The 18,889-nt window shown below is 47.9% G+C and overlaps 1 protein-coding gene across 2 annotated transcripts in view; it reads left to right on the forward strand.

The window, feature by feature from the left end:
* Positions 1-3,893: 3,893 nt before the first annotated feature.
* Positions 3,894-18,889, forward strand: part of AP3D1 (adaptor related protein complex 3 subunit delta 1) — a 53,778-nt gene continuing 38,782 nt past the window's right edge. The window contains exon 1 of one of the 2 annotated variants that reach the window (XM_058858680.1): positions 3,894-4,366. In XM_058858680.1, the coding sequence (XP_058714663.1) occupies positions 4,271-4,366 (96 nt within the window). In that variant the 5' untranslated portion in view covers positions 3,894-4,270. The remainder of the gene's footprint in view (positions 4,367-18,889) is intronic. The other variant, XM_058858681.1, reaches the window with a different exon arrangement.

Genomic DNA, 18,889 nt, shown 5'->3' on the forward strand with positions numbered 1-18,889 from the left:
ATGCACCCCAAAACTGGGCATCTTGTCATGGACACCTCGGCATGGGGACTGCAATACGGGGGTGCCCCAATATGGACACTCCACTATTGTCACTGAGGGGCAGGACACCCTGGCACAGTCACCCCGTCCTGAACACCAAGGACAACCCAACATGGGACACCCCAAAAACGGCATTCTGACATGGGCATCCCCAGCAAAGACACTCCTACACAGGTACCCCAATATGGGCACCCAGGCACGGGGTACCCCAATGTAAGCACCCCAAAATGGGCATCCCAAAATAAGCATCCTGTCACAGACACCTCAGCATGGGGGTCACTCCAATGTGGGTACCCCAAAACGGGTATTGTCACCTGAGCTCAGGGTACCCTGGCACAGTCATCCCATCCTAAGTGTCCCATAACGGACACCCCAAGATAGGACACCCCAAAAAGGGCATCCTGACATGGGATTCCTGGTGAGGACACTCCAACACAGGCACCCCAATATGGGTACCCAGACATGGAATACCCCAAAATGAGCATTCCAAAATGGGCATCCTGTCATGGGATCCCTGGATGGACCCTTGGAGGCTGAACAGCCCCAATTTCATGTTTCTCTCCTTCAGATTAATTAACACAAAAATCACAATTAACCAAGTACAGCTTCTTTAAACCTCGTTGAGATGTAAAACCCACGGAGTGCTCTCAGTGCCAGGAATGGGGAGAAAGCTCTTGGAAGCACTGCCATGGGGGAAAACCAAAAAGCAGCTCAGACCCAGCTCCATGTGATGGAAAATTGTGATGGGGATGTGATGGCCGGGATTGTGTTTTCCCACTGACATTGGGACTCAGCAGCTCGTCACAGAGCTCTCCCAAGGCACAGCATTCCTTAGGGATACTCACTGTCAGCAGCTGGAGATGCAGCTGGAGTGGGAAAATTTCTTCCCTGGGAATGCTGCCTGGGTAAACGCAACAGGGAAAACAGGAGGTGGCGTAATTTATTAAAAAATAAATAAATAAATAAAAATCTGAGCTGCAAAAGCCAGGAAAGACAAAAGCTGGGAATTTTGAGATTTAGGTATCACCGATGGCAGCAATTAGGTTTAAAGCAATGCTCTTAATTAAAGGTGATCATAAGGGGATTCCAAACCCTTCAACATTCGAAGGAAGAAGAGTGAAAAAGTCAATTGTGTCCCAAATTCAATTTTTAAGGCAGAACTAAATCAGGCTGCCTCAGAAGGAGAAATTCTTGGAAATTCAGTTGGGAGGGATCAAGTCTTGGGTCCAAATCCATCTGTAGGACATGTTCCCCATACCTCGGGGTGCTGCATCTCCCAGCCTGGGCTTCCCTGTCCTGGGGGTGTGAGGGTGTGATGGTGTGACAAAGTGACAGTGTGACAGCGGCTGAGCTCCGCTGCAAAGGGCTGGGTTAAAACAAAGGATTTTCCCAAGGTTTTGGGGATCCCCTCAGAGAGCAGTCCAGTCAGAAGCAGGGGGACAGTGGAGGAGACAGAGGTGGGCACAGCCAGCCCTTCCCAACCACAGCCTCATCCTGGTAGCTGGATGTTCTCCATACCATGGGGACTCCAGCAAACATAACTCTTCCCTTTGACTTTTTCCCTTAAAAAGAGAAACCTCCTGTATAGGAGCTGATGTGTGCAGCTATTTCTGAATAAAACCAACACAACCCCCGTGCTCCTCTCTCTGCCCCGGGGCCAACACAAACAGGCTGCAAAGCCCAGGCTGAAGGCAGAGAGCAAAGGGAAAAAACACTGGGAGCAAGAGAAATCCTTTTCCTTCCCCTGTTGTGCAGTGGCTCAGAATCCCAGGTGGATCTTGGCAAGGTCATGTATCACTTTTGTTTGCAAGCTCCTTTCTCTTTATTTCCCTTCTTTCCCTGATGCTGAAATCCTGTTCTGGAGGTGAAGGTGGGGTGGGAAAGCAGCTCCTGTACATTTTGTTTTCCCTCTCCTGTTGCCTGTCACCACCCACCTGCGGTAGGGACATGTCACCCACAGGTAGGGGCTCGTCTAGGGGTGGTGAGCACGTGGGTGGAGGACAAGCTGTGGTCACAGGGACACTGAACCACTGCTCACTCTGTGCCCATGTGTGGGAACACCCAGAAAGTCTCCATGTCTGCCTGGCCATCACCCTTCATGTCACCTGTCACAGCTCTCCCACTCTGACACTGGTCACCTGGAGCAGTGGGTGACGGTATTTAGTGGGTGCTAAGGTGTGGCAGCTTGTGGAGCTGCATCCCCAATAAAGACATGGCACAAAATTTGACTTTGTTGGTTCTGCAGCCACTGCTGACACCCGCGGGCAGAGGGGAAAGATGGAGCTCTGCCAGCCCCACCCTGTGGAGGGATCTGCAGACCCATGGAGGGATCCCCATCCCTATGGAGGGACCCCTGACCCCACGGGGGGACTCTCAGCCCCCGAAAGGACCAGCAGACCCATGGAGGTGCTCCATCCCCATGGAGAGTTCCCAGGCCCCATGGAGCGACCCCTGGCCCCACGCAGGAACTCGCAGCCTCAGAAAGGACCCGCAGGACCACGGAGGGACCCCCATTCCCATGGAAAGATCCCCAGCCTTAAGACAACCCCCATCCCCACTGAGGGACCCTCATCCCCAAGGACGGCCCCCCGTCTCCATGGAGGGATCCCGTCCCCGCGGGAGGATCCCCGGCCTCACGGAGGGAGTCCCATCCCCATGGAGGGACCCCCATTCCCACGGAATGACCCTTGGCCCCACGCGTGTCCCCGCCGCGCGCCGGCTCTGCCACGTGGGACCCGCGGGAGCACCGGGGGGCGTGGCCAGGGTGGGCGTGACCGGGGTCTGGGGCGTGGCCAGGGGTGGGACAGTGACAGCGGTGACGCGGCTGTCGCGGGACGGGCGGGGGGGATGAACCCCAGAATAGTTCAAGTTTAAGGGACCACACTGGGCCATCAGCTCCCACCTTCCTGCTCCGGCTGGGCCATCTCAGAGCACAGGGCACACTTTCCCTGACCAGTTCAGTGCTTGGGCACCTGCACAGCGAAGAAGTTCTGCCTCATGTCCAGGTGGAAGTTCCTGGGCATCGGTTCCTGCCCGTTCCTGTGGTGCCACTGCTGGGCCCCACGGAGCAGAGCCTGGGCCCTGCTCTGAGCTCTCCCTGCAGATACACACACAGGGCTGAGGGCCCCTCTCACCTGGGTCTCCTCTGGAGGCTGAACAGCCCCAGCTGCCAGCCATTCCTCGTACGAGACATGCTCCAGTCCCTTCACCATCTCCACAGCCCCCACGGGCCCCACTCCCGGACCTCCATGTCTCGCTGATCCCGAGGAGCCCAGAGCTGGACACAGCACTTCAGCTGAGCCCCACCAGGGCTGAGGAAGGGTCAGGACCAGCTCCCACGTCCCATCACCGATGTTCCCCCTAACACAGCCTCCTACCGGCCTCTTGCCCCCTAGTTCAGGTCCAGCAGCTCATTAAATACTCGGTGTTTGCTCCAAGTGCCTCCGGGGTTGGGGTTTTCTCTCGTGCGTTTGCAGGTGTTTGTTGCTTCCATCCCACGGGACGAGAGGGGCAGGATCCCCCTCCCCACCCCGCGTCCTCCTGAGGGGCCGAGTGGGCGGGGCTCTATGAATGAGTGGGCGTGGCTTCGGTGAAGGGGTGGGGCGGGCGGGCTCGAGGCGTGGTCAGACTGATTGAGGGGCGTGGTCTGGGCGGGGTGGGAGTGACCAGAGAGCGGCAGCGTTGCAGGGGCGTGGCCAGAGTGGGAGGGGGCGTGTCTGCAGGGCAGGGAGGCGGGCAGACGTGGCAGGGCCGGGGACAGAGGGCGTGTCCAGACAGTTCGGGGGCGCGTCCAAAGTTATAGGGGCGTGTCTGGAGAGCGGTGAGGCGGGCGGGAGCTCCCGGGCCGTTCCGGGGGCGCGGCCAGACGGAGGCGCGGCCCGGATGGAGTGGGAGGGGCTGGAGAGCAGCAGAGCGGACGGTGTTGGCCCAGGGGCGTGGCCGGTCGGTCGGGGCGTGGCCATTCCGGGGGCGTGGCCGAGCCCTCAGCTGACCGGCCGCCATTTTGTCGGTGCCGGATCTCCAGCGCCGCCCGGAGCTGTGCCCGCGGCCGGGGTCGCCCGTGCCCGCCCGTCCGCCAGGGCAGCTCCGCCCGTGTCCTTCCGTACCCCTCGGCATGTGAGCGCCCCGGCACCGCTGCTCTCACCCGGCTCGAGCGGCAACAGCACCGCGGCGGCCCCCCCGGCCGGGCCCGGCCCCTCAGCCCGGCGCAGGCCCCGCCGCTGCCGCCGCCATGGCGCTGAAGATGGTGAAGGGCAGCATCGACCGTATGTTTGATAAGAACCTGCAGGACCTGGTGCGCGGCATCCGCAATCACAAGGAGGATGAGGTGAGGAGACCCTTCCCCGCGCTCCGGCCCGGGGATGTCACCGCTGTCCGCTGGGGCCGTGTCTGGGAAGGGAATGTTGGTTTGGGAGGAGGGAAGCGGGAGTCAGAACGAGGAAGGTGAGGCTGGGGTGTGGGGCAGGAGGGGCAGGCTGGCTGAGAGCACGAGTTAGTAAGGGAGGGTCGTGCTTAGTGCTCACCTTTCCGTTCAGTGTGTTGTTGTGGTGTTGAGATCCGTGATATACGTATGGATATATACACATGCATATTTATACACGCAAGTGTGTACATGATTATTGTAGAGGAATAATCATATAGGGATTCCTTCCTCTCCAGGCCTACAGTCATGTGCTGTAGTCAACTATGTATTCTTCACCCTGAAGCTGTTGTACAGGAGAACTAAGATCCTAATTCAGCTTTCAGATCATTCATGCCTAGCATCTCCTGACTAAAATGTCTTCTCAGAGCTTTTCTAGGGAGCAGTCAGTTCTCTGTGTTGGCCTGTTATCCACTCTTGTGTGAGAAGCACGTGATCAGGAAATTAGTATAGGTGAAATAATTAGTCATCAGGAACGTGTTATATGAGACTCCACAGTGAAGTGTCACATGGTAATTGAGAAGTAACGGGCCCCAACGTCATTTATGTTCATCTTCAAGTAGGTTGTGAGGCCTGAGAAGCTTTCTTAATGTTGGTTTAACAGCTGGGCTTTGCTGGTGTATTGGGGGGGGGGGGCGGGGGTTGCCGTGGAGTCAGTATCAGCTATCAAAAGCATCTGGAAAAGTTGTAAACATCTAACTAAACGAAAAACTTTGCTAGGAAAACTGATCTTCCTTGCTGGTGCTATTGAACTGAAACACAAAGTACAACTTCCAAAATCTCTGTGAAGCGAAGCTCTTTGTGCACAAGACAAGGGGTTGTTTGGTACTGAATGTACCTGGGAAACTTTGTTTCTCGCAGAATGACAGCATGTAGTGAAAGAACCCATCAGGATCATTGAAACCAATTTATTTCAGTATCTGTAAAATGTATGGTATTGGTTTGATGGGCAGAGGAAGGCAGGGCTGCTGTGTGGTGCCCTGAAAAATACCATGAAGTGGCAACAGCAAATTTGTATGGAATTTATGAGCCTAATGTGTTCTGCCAGGGTGGGACCTGGTAAGCAGTATTCTTATGGAGCCTTTCCAATATGTTGTGCTGCTTTTAGTAAATCTGCTTTATTCCTTTGTGCATAGGACAGAAGGTGTTTCATCAGCTGTCAAACCTCTGAGGATCCTCCTGGTGAAGGTCCAGGTCTTTGTGGCATCAGTTCTTTAAGAATAATTGAATGTTCTTTCTAAAATCATTTCGTGACATACGGCTTCATAAGGAGAATTGTGACCCACTCTGAGCTTGTTCTCAGTGTGTGACAAGAAATGGTTAAATCATACTGGCTTTGGTGCCCTTTGGAGTTAGGAAAAAACAGTCCTTGGAAAATTTTGTAGGGCTCTATGAACTTGTAGGAAGCTCTTACTCAGGTATGTGCACACCCTGGGATTCAGTGAGGTCAAAGCAATATGTTGTCTCTTACAACAGCTGGGCTGCAGCATGATGAGATTTTCAACTCTTCAGTCTGGACTACAAATGGTGAGATTTTGAAATGGATAACTATAGGGATAATTCCTTTTTATATCCTCATGAGCACAGCAAAAATTAAAATCTGAACCAGGATGTGTTCAGCTGATTAAGATATTGCGCTGGTAAAACTTGTGTGTTTGGGAATCCTTCAAATATTTTTCTTAATTCCAGAGCGTGGCTGCAAACAGTGTAGGACTGTGCCTTTTCCTGGCTTAGCTGGAGAGAGCTGTAAACCTGCTGTTGAGCTTTTGGGTGTGGATTCAGTGCTTCCCAGGCAGTGGCCAGAGACATTGGCTAATTTTCAGGTGATGTTACAAAATCAGAATGCTGTTTTAGAGGAAGTAGCTGCAGAAATTCTTCCTCTTTTCCCTACAGTGCTTCCATTGTTCACTGTATCTGTTAAATGTTGCTTCAGTGCTGTAGTTCAACCAACATTTGTGTGTCTGAAGATAAGTGTCTAAGCCTAAGACAGACACTATCCTGTTTAGAATAGCAAATTTGTGTGTGTTTTAGGGGGGAGGATATTGGTTATTGGTCTTGGCTCAACAGGAGATTCTCCAGGAAGAGTTGTCTCTGGAAATGAGCTACTGTGATTGTTAAACAACAATGATATGAAGAGAAATGAAGGCAAGATTATTGTTTTGACTTCTGATTTACTTGTGCTTTTTGCATGAAGTTAGTTTATTTATGTGTCTTGGGCTTTATGTTTTGGAATTTAATCACATGGAAAAATCTGCCATCACTTATTTCCTCATCTCTCTGGGCAGTCTCTCCTTCGATGGAAGGGTTTATTCCTTTCCACTTCTTATGCAGGTATCACATGAGCACATCTGGTATTTCACAGCCCATTGAGGCTGTGTGAGTGCTGGGTACCCCACTTCACAGTGGATTTCTCAATGCGGTTCTTTGACAGCCCCACTGTGTTCTTGCTTGATGGGTTTGTGTTCTTCCTGTGTTGCTGTGACCATAAATCTCACACCACAAGGTGTGTCCTGGAGTTAAGAGGAGGCCAGATCTCTTTATTCGTAAATTTTGTGTGCTCCTCAGATCTTTAGAGGAGCTGAGACTGCTGGAGGCTGCCTGGTCCTCAAGCTCACAGCCTCTGCAGCATGTTAATTCCCTGTCAGGCATTTCCATTGTGTGACCCATTTATTTTGAGTTTAAAACACTGAAACTGAAGGAATGGACTTCCCTGAGGATACGAGGTAGAGGAGGGGAGGTGGTTAACACAGTCACTGCTCTGTGCAGACTTACTCTGTCCATTTCCAGTGTTCTGGGGAGCAGTGGGACTGCATCGTCCTGCAGGGTAAGCGCTGTGCACAAGGAATGAGGTGGCAGAACAGCATTAGCTCTTTCCCAGGTCTGACACGTTGTGTTTGCTTTCCAACAGATGCTTTAGTCCCTGTGGTGTTTCCCAGCACCAGTTCAAAGCCAAACTTGATCCTACTGTGTTTTACCGACTTTTCACTTCCAATACCTCATTCTCTCCCTTTCATTTGGAAAATGAAAGCTTTTGCTAGTAAAAGTGGTGTTTTTCAGCAGTTATTAGGTGGTTTTGTACACCATGGAGTAACTTCTCCCACTTTGTGCCTACTGCTTCAGGATCTTCTCCACAGTATGCTCAGGAGAGGAATGCCTTGCACCATAGGCTGTTAAAGTATACTGGATTTTTGCCAACATAGTCCAAACAGATAAATTATATCTGTTCTCCTAAATGTGTTATAAGGGACAGGATCATTTTCTTTGATGCTGTTTGGCCCTTGCACAGTGTTTTTCATTCACAGTTAAAAGTTTGTTTTTCCCGACAAGGAAGCTCCTGTCAGGTGCTGATGTGAAATGTTTGTTTATAAAACTGAAATTGTAAAGTAACAGAAACGGATATTAATGGATGTGCTTAGGTTCATTCAGACAGTAGCCCTCTGTTTCAGGGGTCTTTAATTTACTGCAGGACACATAAGGGGAGAGAAGGGATTAAAAAAAGTCCTGTATAAAATATCTGTGCACTTTCTTATAACATGAGAAAATTGTCCCTCTCTTTTCTCAGAGACTCTGCAGTGTGTGGCAAGATTAGCCATTCGTGTTTTTGGTAATCAATACTTTCAGGAAAAATCATATTAAAAATTCACTTTTTTGTGTCTGTGGTGATGGGTGATAAGTATCTCATTGCTGGTTTATGCTTAAACTGTTTTAGAAGAGTGAAAGGAGCAATCAGGGCTGTTGGTTGGGAAAAAAATTAACTTCAGTTACTAATGTAATGCTAAATGGGAGGAGCATTGTGTGTCTTGCTGTGAAATGTGTGTTTTACTGTCAGCCCAGGCTTTCCAACCTGGCAGTGGCTTCTTGCTGCTCACTGAGTGTTACCTGAGGACAGGGCACCTGTATTGTTAAAAAAGCTTTTTCCCCCTAAATGAAGGGCTGCCGTGTTCCACTGCTGATTTCCAGCTTCTTCTCTGGCACATTTTCAGATGAAATGATGATGTGGGGAGTTTTGAGGAATCTTTTCGCGTCACAAAACTCTTCTGGGCTCAGCCTGTCCTCAATGAGGCTGAAGACCTTCTCATGCTACGGCTTCTGACAGCCTGGCCTCAGCCACCGGTATCCAATGGTGAAGGATGTGGGATGGAACATAATCAGGGAATTTTGAGGAATGCTAAACAGCTTGTTGGTGCCTGAAAGAACAGACCAACTGCTGGGCAGTGCAGTTCATTGATGACAGACAGCTCTTTCAGGCACTGCTGCTCGATCAGTTACTGTGTGTCATATACGTGGTGATATCTTTGAAGGCAGCTCATTATTCCACCCACTTCCAAGTGGATCTGGAGTTGCTATTGTTAATTCTTAGCGCGTGTGAATCACTGGAAAAGACAAAGTCAGAAATAGAAACAATACACAAAGAGGGTTGGATAAGGACCTCATACCACTTGGGGAAAAACCAGTCTGGGACTGGTCTGCAAGGCGCAGTGTGACAGTGTCCTGCCTTACCTGCTGTGTCATGGACACAAAGGGCTGGAGCATGGAACACGAGCCAAGATGGGGGCTTGTTCTCCTGTGATTACAGGCAGGAGCAGCTGAGGCTTTGCATTAGTGCTGCTTTCGTTAGCTTCTTGCTTTCTCTTGTATTAAATATTACTTAATTGACTGTGGCATAAGTGGGGATAATAGCTTTGTTCCCAGTCCTGATCGTTTTATAGCTGTCTCTACTGAGGGTTTGAAATGCTCCAGACAGATCCACACTGGCACATGGGGAAGTGAATATTGTGTCCAGGCAAGTCCAGGGGAGAGGAAGAGCTGTCTGGTACCTAAGAAATGGCATGAACATCCACTGTACCTTCAGTGAAGCCCGGGGAAAAATGCCCAGAAAAATCAAAATAAAATATGGACACAAATTACATTTCTGCACTGTGATCAACTGCAGAGAGTTGTTTATTTGATGCTTTTTTGATGTTGATCTTTGTCATGGTGCTGAGTGCAGAAAATGGGGGGGTTTTGTGATATCTTGCCATCAATGTCCATGAAAGTGACTAAAAACCTCTTCCTCCACAGTGTGGGTTAGTGACTACATTTGTGTACAGACAGCACCTTTAGGTTTTTCACTTGGAAGTGTTCTTGGGAGTATGTCCCATTCCTGGTGCCCTGTGAAGGGCAGCATTACATGACAGGCACCAGAAAGAACTGAGTCACAGGACCGGTTACAAGGGAGCATTTGTGTTCATTGGGTTATTAAAAACTGCTGATCATTCATGCTGAGAAATTGAAATGCTTCATAATCTAAGGGGGAGTCTGCTAAAATCCAGTTTTCAGGAAGCATAAAAATATTTGAATAGGGTAAAAGTTGCAGAAAAGAACATTTGTTGGTGGTAGTGTTAGTAGCTCAGAAAGGTGGGTGAGTGGGTTTTTGAAATAAGAAACAAGTGTTCTGAGTAACTGAAATAAGTGAGCCCTGTTGTATCCTGAGTGTAACTGGGTATTAGGAATGTTTGGTTCCTACCAGCTCCCCATCAGTCACTGCCCAGCAGGCTGAGCAGTCAGTTTGTAAACTCCATAGCTGAGTGCTGGTTTTTGTATTAGCTGTTTTGTTTTTATTACTATTATTATTTCCGTGATGACCTAGATGTTCAAACCTGACAACTTCTGCTGAGAAATTCCCATGTTGAAAGGTGTATAAATAGAGGGAGGTGTTGATGTGGGAATGTTGAAACTTTCCTATGGTTGATTCAATCTTTATGGCAAAGCTGTATAAAATATATTGCCCACTGTGTTAATAAGCTTCAGCTTGGAGAGTGGATGTTTGTTTAGTATGAGTGGTGTGATTGTACAGCAGGGAGGAGGTGAACAAACTTACTTTAATTACACAAATATTTGTGCTGAATTTAAGAAGTCAGGAACGGCCATGAACCATCTTTTTCTTCATTGTCCTCCTTACCTTTCCATAACTGCAAAGTACTCACAGCTGTGCATGAATCAGTGTTAGAGCTTTGTAGTATTTTCAGTGTTACATTTTTATTTGGTATTAATACGTCATTAAGCATCTTTTTTTGGTTTCTCACTGAATTACTTCAGTCATCTGAGTCTCAGCAACAATAGCTACTTTAGTTCCTTAGGAGGAAGTGACTGTTTCCTATGCATCCAGCAAAGCACGTGCTTCAATGAAGCCTGCCTTTATCAGAGCCAGAAACTGCACAGAGATGTCTGGAACAAGCAAGTCGAAAAATCTACTGTAAAAACACTTGCATAGCTTTTTGCATAGTAATGTAAAAATAAAACTTTGGGTACATCTTGTATTTGCATGAGCACTTTTATCTGACACATCTCTCCAGGCTTAAAAGTTGTCTGCTTGGATATGGTTTAGACAGCACAGACCCCTGAGGATTGTTTAATTGCTGCGCAATTAAATTAACAAATACTGTGATCAGACTGAAGATGTGCTTATATTAAGGGACTGATCAGACTGGAGATAATTAAGGGACATCTCTAGACCCTTGCTGCTGCTGCCTACTTACTGATTTGCCAGTTTTTGGGGCTTGCTGATTGCTACTTTCCTGATTCCCAAGGTGCCAGCAGTGATCTTGGCCTTGCCCACCTGAGAGGGGGCCAGGATGGCTCATGTAGCTCCAGCTTCCTGCATCAGTGCCCCTCTGTGGGCATTTCAGTGTGAAATCTTGAGCTGTCTTTGGGTAAATCACCAAAGAGGAGCTGTCCATGGGAGACTGCCAGAACACCCCAGTGCTTCCAGGGATGCTGTGGGTGCTTGGAGTCACTTTGGACAAACAAACTCTGCAGCTGCTTCTTTCCTGAAACCCAATCTTTGTGTTACAGACCTGTTCAGAAGATCCTCTGTTTTTCTGTGGTGCCTTAAGGGGCTGTAGTGGTTGGTCTGGGGTTGGGGATCTGCCCTGAAATTGGTGCACAGTACTTGCATAGATAGCATTTCTCTGAATTTTTGAGTAAGGTTCGAAGGTTTTAATTGGCTTATGAGTCACTTTAGGATGGATGTGTGCATGCATCATGTAATAAATTATGGTTGTATTAAAAATTCGGAGTATATAAGAAAGATATGTTTTGTAGAAACAAAACAAAATATAAAGCATGGAAAAGCCTCTCCCCCCAAATGGGATGAGGCTTTCTGCCGAGGGGTTGCTGATTACCAGCAACGCCCAAGATAACTAACCAAAACTGGCCCATCAACCCAAACAAACACACAGGACACGGACCATCAGGAAAACAATGACACTGGCTCGGGAAATTATCTACCTCCGGATCCAAGCAACGCCCTGCGGATTCCAGTGGGTAGAGAAACTGATCAATCGAAAAAGACAAGTTCCAAAAGAAAAGCTTCGCCAGACTCAAACATCTCTGTGTCGAAGAAGCAATCAGGGAAAACAAAGGAGGAAACCCGGCCAAGATATTCATCGGCACCAACCCGGATTCCACCACCCTGTCATGAAAAACTTAACTTTGCAACACACAGAGTCTCCTTTGCATGAGAGGAGACTCTGGCCGGACACAAAAATAATATCATCATTCTAGGGCAGGAAATCCATTCACTGGACAATCAAGGACACTTGGTGAATGGAACTTGCCTGGAATTTTGGCCTGAGGACTTAAAAATCCTATAAAACCCCAATCCTGAGGCTGCTCAGACGTGGATTTGGGAAACCTATACCTCCGGTGTAGACCCCTGTCCACCCAGCGCTGCGCTGTTCTTTTTATTGTGGGTTTTTATCGCTGTTTCTGTTTATTATTGTTTATTAATAAATTTCTCTTTGATTTTATCCCAAAATTGCCTCGGCATTTATAACAGATTGGTGCCGTGACTCGGATCGGAAAAACTGTGGGAGAACCTCGCTATCCAGGGGGGTACCCCCGCTGATTTCAGCGGCCTGGGAAGCCGAGAACCTCCGCAGTTCACTCCGACACCCGAACCAAATTTAGGCTGAGGTAAAAACCACAATAAAAGAGAAATACGGATCCAGGAAGAGCTCGGGAAAAGAAGCCGCGGCTTGGTAGCTCATAAAAAGTCAGTTGTGCACGAAGACATCCTCGCAGGAAAATTGCTGTAAGTACTGCAAGGTTGAGCGGAGTGATTGGGCAAGCGTGTGTGAGACGTGATCTGATCACGGAGCGAGAGCGGACTCCAAAGCCGCGGTTCCATCCTCCCGCGAGGGAATTGGCCGGCCACGGAGGAAGCGAGTCGGGGTGAGAGGACTCTCTCTACACGTTTGTAAAGCCTGGGGCCAAAGGGGTGCTCTGGGGGACTGGTCACGAAGGGCTGGAAGAGGAAGAGGACGTCCAGTAGAGCTCGGGAAAGAGTAAACTCTTCTAGCAATCAGGACCCAGGAGAGGTCCGGAGGAGAGATCAAAGCGCTAAGAAAAACCCCGGAACAGCAATCCGAGAAGGTGAGTATTAGCAGACTTTTTGACTCTCAAACTACAAACACAACGCAGAATACTAGGTAAGACTTTTGTTTTTTTCCTTCACCATGGGACAGAAAAAGAGTAAAGTGCAAAAACCAGTAGACACGAGAAACCCTTCCATAGAAACGAAGGAATTGTTAGACATCCCACCAGAAAGTCCTTTGGGTTGGTTGTTAAAAGAGTGGGAAAATTGCCCTGAAAGGAAAAGGAAGTCCAAGGCAAAAATGATCTACTATTGTGCCGAGGTTTGGGGTGGACAGAAACTGAGGCCCCATCTCACTTGGCCAATATTAGGAACATTTGAAAAGTGGACGTGCAATGAGTTACTCTCGTATGTAGAGAGCAAGGTCCCCTCGGACTCCGAGGAACCGGAATATGCCCGACTCTGGCTAAAGGCCAGAGTAGGACTATTTCCGATCAAACTAAAAGATGAAACAAAAACAGAAACCTGGGAGCCCCTGGATCATTTACCTCCTCCATACCACGGGCCTGCAGGGTCTCCCGTGGTGGACCAAGTGGTGCCATCAGCTCCCACGAGCCAGCTGGCACAACCAAGTGAAGCACACACATCGCGAACAGGGGAACCGGCGCCAGCAGTGGTTCCGGTGGCCCCTCCCCTGGCTCCTCCTGTGGGAACCGCGACCGCCGCGGTTTCCCAAGAAACCATGGTAGCGCAAAATAGGGGATCTCCGTATCCCCCATTGCCCGTCCCGTTGCCCCAGCCAGATCCCCCAACTTTGGAAAGGGGGATCCTTCATAATAACCTAGCGGCAACTGATTTTTCATCAGCAATAAAGGAACAAACTCTCAAAAACCCCTATTCCCCCCCCTCAAGCAGGACTCGGTTTAAGTCTAGACAGATGAGTGAGGAATGGGAAGAGAATGAGAGTAGGCACAGAATGTTCCCTCTCAGGGAAGTGCCTACTGCTCCAGGAGTGATTGGATTTGTGAATGTACCCCTAAATTCAGGGGATGTGCGGGCATTTAAGAAAGAGATGGGAAGATTGTTGGATGATCCGTTTGGAGTGGCAGAAAGGTTGGATGAATTTTTAGGCAGTAGCATTTATACCTATGAAGATCTCATGGCTATCTTGAGATCTCTGTTTAGTCAAGAGGAAAGAGAAATGATTAAACAAGCTGGTATCAGGGAGTGGGAGCGGCGAAACCCTCAGGGAACGCCAGGCACTCAAAAGTGGCCGAGCGTAAGCCCGAGTTGGAACGCCCAAACAGAGGATGGTAGAAGGAGCATGAATGATTTAAGGAATATAATTGTGCAAGGAATAAGGGAAGCGGTTCCCCGGGGCCAAAATATTAGTAAGGTGTTTGGGGAATGTCAAGGGAAAGAGGAATCCCCCACCGAGTGGTTGGAAAGATTACGGCGAAGTCTGCAGATCTATTCTGGGACGGACCCTAGTTCTCCGGTAGGAGAAGTGTTACTTAAAACACAGTTCGTGGCGAAATCATGGGAGGATATTAGAAAGAAATTGGAAAAGATTGAAGGGTGGCAGGAGAAAGGTCTCCAAGAGCTTCTGAGGGAAGCTCAAAAGATTTACATGAGGAGAGAAGACGAGAAACAGAAACTTCAGGCCAAAATACTGGTGGCCGCAGTAAAAGAAGCTCAGAAACAAGAACAGGCACACGGCAAGTTTAAAACAGCGCCGAAAAAGCCGCAGGAGCCACAGAAAAATGGCTCCGCCCCGCGGAGAGATCCCCCAGAATGTTTTTACTGTAAGAAAGTAGGACACATACAAAGGAATTGCCACCAGAAAATAAAAGATGAAAAGGTATTTCAAGAAGATTAGGGAGGTCTTGGGCTCTTTCAGATGGGGATGATAACAGCAAAAGAGCCCTTGATAAAATTAAAAGTAGGTCCCCATCGCGAGGAAATAGAATTTTTGGTTGACACGGGAGCTGAGAGAAGCACCCTGCAAAAATTACCACGGGGATGCGTGGTAAGTAAGGAAAAGGTAGTGGTAATCGGTGCGAAGGGAGATCCCTTCAAAGTTTCTGTAATTAAAAATGTGGAAATAGAGTCTGAAAATAAAATATGCCTAGGAAATTTGTTATTAGTAGAAGAAGCCGATTACAATTTGTTAGGTAGAGATATGATTGTCTCATTGGGTATAAACATTGTCGTAAAGAATTCTGAATTAGTAATAAAGATATTCCATTTGACTCCAAAAGATGAAAAGGAAATCGATCCCAAAGTGTGGCATTCAAAAGGGGAGGTGGGGAAATTAGATATTACCCCCATCAAAATTGAAATAGAAAACCCAGAGGACCCGATAAGGGTAAAACAATACCCCATCCCGATAGAAGGGAAAAGGGGTCTGAAACTAGTAATTGATGACCTCCTTAGAGGAGGTACCCTCGAACCCTGCATGTCTCAACATAACACCCCCATCCTGGCAGTGAAAAAAGCGGATGGGAGCTTCCGACTGGTGCAGGATCTCAGGGCAGTAAATGCTAGAACCCGAACCAGGTTTCCGGTAGTGGCAAATCCTTATACTTTACTTAACAGACTCTCACCCGAGGATGTATGGTACAGTGTAATTGATTTAAAAGACGCATTTTGGACTTGTCCTTTGGATGAAGGGAGTAGGAACTTCTTTGCCTTTCAATGGGAGGATCCGGACACAAACAGAAATCAACAGTTAAGGTGGACGGTCCTCCCACAGGGGTTTGTGGAATCACCCAATTTATTTGGACAGGCATTGGAACAATTACTTACTGAATTCATTCCAGAAGAAGGGACAAAGCTCTTACAATATGTAGATGATTTATTAATTGCTGGAACCATGGAGGAAAAGGTCAGAAAAAGTACAATTTCATTATTGAATTTTCTGGGGAAAAAGGGGTTGAAAGTATCAAAATCCAAACTGCAGTTCACGGAGCCCGAGGTAAAATATCTGGGACATTGGATTTCTCAGGGGAAAAAGATGCTAGATCCTGACAGAGTGGCCGGGATTTTGGTGCTCCCAGCCCCAAAAACGAAAAGACAAATCAGGCAATTTTTAGGGCTCCTGGGATATTGCAGACAGTGGATTGAAGGATACAGTGAAAAAGTAAAATTTTTGTATGAAAGATTAAACACAGATAGAGTAAAATGGACCACACAGGATGAAAGCAAGTTTCAGGAATTGAAAACTGCACTTATAACTGCTCCTGTTCTAACCTTGCCAGACACAAATAAAGAATTCCAGCTATTTGTTGATGTAAGTGGACAAACAGCCCAAGGAGTTCTGACCCAGGAGTGGGCAGAAAAGAAGAAGCCCATAGGATTTTTATCAAAAATCCTAGATCCAGTCAGTCGAGGGTGGCCCACTTGCTTGCAAGCAATTGTTGCAGTAGCTCTGTTAGTCGGGGAAGCAAAAAAGATAACTTTTGGAGCCTCTTTGACAGTCTACACCCCACACGATGTAAGAACTATCTTACAACAAAAAGCCGAGAAATGGCTAACTGATTCGAGGCTTCTGAAATATGAAGCCATGCTAATTAGTTCGCCGGGCCTCGAGTTGAGGACAACTACTGTCCAAAACCCGGCGCAATTTTTGTTTGGGGAACCAACAGGTGAGCTGTTGCATAATTGCATTGAAGCAGTGGAATTGCAAACTAAGGTAAGACCAGATCTGGAAGATCAAGAGTTAGAGGGGGGAGAAAAATGGTTTATTGATGGTTCATCAAAAGTGGTAGAAGGAAAAAGAAAGTCAGGTTATGCCATCATAAATGGTAAGACCGAACAAATCATAGAATCAGGTCCTTTGCAAGCATGTTGGTCGGCTCAAGCCTGTGAACTGTTTGCACTCTTAAGAGCCCTCAAAGGCCTGAAGGGAAAAAGGGGAACTATTTTCACCGATTCGAAGTATGCATTTGGGGTAGTGCATACTTTTGGAAAAATATGGGAAGAAAGAGGTTTAATAAACACCAAGGGAAAAAGATTAATACATGGAGAAATAATTAAACAAATCTTAGAAGCTATCAGGGAGCCCCAGGAGATATCAGTAGTCCATGTAAAAGGACACCAAACTGGGTGGCGGTTTCACACCAGGGGAAACAATCTAGCGGACAAAGAGGCGAAACGAGCTGCGTTACTGGCGGTAAGTATTCCCGAGATCAGTCCCAAAGAAACCCCAGAAGTGTCCGTGCTTCCTTCAGAGAAGGAGCAAGAAGATTTCCAGAAGGTAGGTGGATATTTTAAAGAAAATAAATGGTGGTTGCCAGACGGGAGGGAGCTGGTTCCAAAAAGTATAGCGAGAGGAATACTCAGGAGATTGCATGAACAAACCCACTGGGGAACCCGGGCACTGGCTGAACAATTTTTAAAATTTTTCGGATGTAAAGGAATTTTTGAACTTGCCAAGCAAGAGGTACAGGGGTGCGTGATATGCCAGAAAGTAAATCGTGCCAATTCAAAACAAACAAATTGGGGTGGCCGGCCACTTTCGTATAGGCCATTCGAGAGAATCCAGGTAGATTTCACGGAACTACCGAAGATTGGGAGAAATAGATATTTATTAGTAATAGTGGATAAACTGACACATTGGGTCGAGGCATTTCCCAGAGCAAAGGCTACGGCCCAAACCGTATCTAAAATTCTACTAGAGGAAATAATTCCTAGATATGGGATAGTAGACCATATCGATTCTGATCAAGGGACTCACTTCACTTCCAAAATCATCAAACAACTGTCAGATGCATTGGGAATCAGATGGCAATATCACACCCCCTGGCACCCTCAAAGCTCGGGACAAGTGGAGAGGATGAATCAAACCTTAAAGTCACAATTATCCAAATTAATAATCGAAACAAAAATGACTTGGATCCGATGTCTTCCTTTAGCTTTGTTAAACATCCGGACCATGCCTCATTCTGAAACCGGTTTATCCCCTTTTGAAATGCTATATGGAATGCCATATAGGCATGGGATGCCGGTGGCACACCCTCAAATAGAGGATGTGCAATTACAACCTTATCTCATTTCTATAAATAAAAATCTACAGGAACTCCGGAAAAAGGGATTGATTCCTCAGAGCACAACATTGGGATTTCCAGTTCACAAAATCCAGCCGGGCGACAAAGTATTGATTAAAGTGTGGAGGGAACTTCCCCTCAGTCCGCATTGGGAAGGTCCCTTCCTCGTTCTCCTGACCACGGACACTGCTGTACGAACGGCCGAGAAAGGGTGGACACACTTTTCTCGGGCCAAGAAGGTTCCGGATTGCCAAGCCCCCGAGTGGAAGATCACCACCCCGCCAGGAGATTTGAAAATCAAGCTCCGAAGGCACAACAAATGAACAATAGCGAGAAGATAAGTTGTAATATCCGCGATTGTTATTGTTTCCCGTTTATACATTTTAAGTGCGCTTATTGTAAGCAGATTTGGGTAACTCATTGCATAAGGGGTTATAAACCAAGGGGATTGTGCACTAGGTGCTACGAAAAAGAGCTAGACCAGACCAATCGATTCCTGATACTTGCGACTCGAGCGGGCCTTTTGGAACTTGACTCTCCGGAGTGGTTCCTGTTTTACCAAAAAGGATTAAGGGGTCAGCTTGATTGCAAAGCAGACCCCTTGGAAATTGAGTGCCGAAGGACCATAAAAGTACCTTGTAGATTTGAACCAGTTAAAGCCTCTCGGTGGGCAACCTTCAAGCGGAGGTTTGCCATCAGGACATCAAGGGCCCCTGAAGACAGTCCTTGCTGCCGGGAAGATGGTTATCCCCGCCGTATACTTTTGTACGGGCGGAGGGAATGGCAGAGGGATGCAATTGTGGGGAATCCTGATGTCCCTGAGCCTAGTCATGTACTCGATCAAGAAAATAGAGGCCGAGGCCCCCCTAGGGGAGGCTCCCCAGGGGAAGTGTGAGCAGTGTCAGACTGCCCCAGAAAGCGAGCTCATGACCAAGTGCCCTTCGGAACTACAGGCAGGTATTTGTTGGTTAAACGGCACTCAGCTTGAATTATGTAAATCAGAAAGGAAAATCTGGTGCTCAAACT

Source organism: Poecile atricapillus, chromosome 28, assembly GCF_030490865.1.
Source record: "Poecile atricapillus isolate bPoeAtr1 chromosome 28, bPoeAtr1.hap1, whole genome shotgun sequence".
Taxonomy (NCBI): domain Eukaryota; kingdom Metazoa; phylum Chordata; class Aves; order Passeriformes; family Paridae; genus Poecile; species Poecile atricapillus.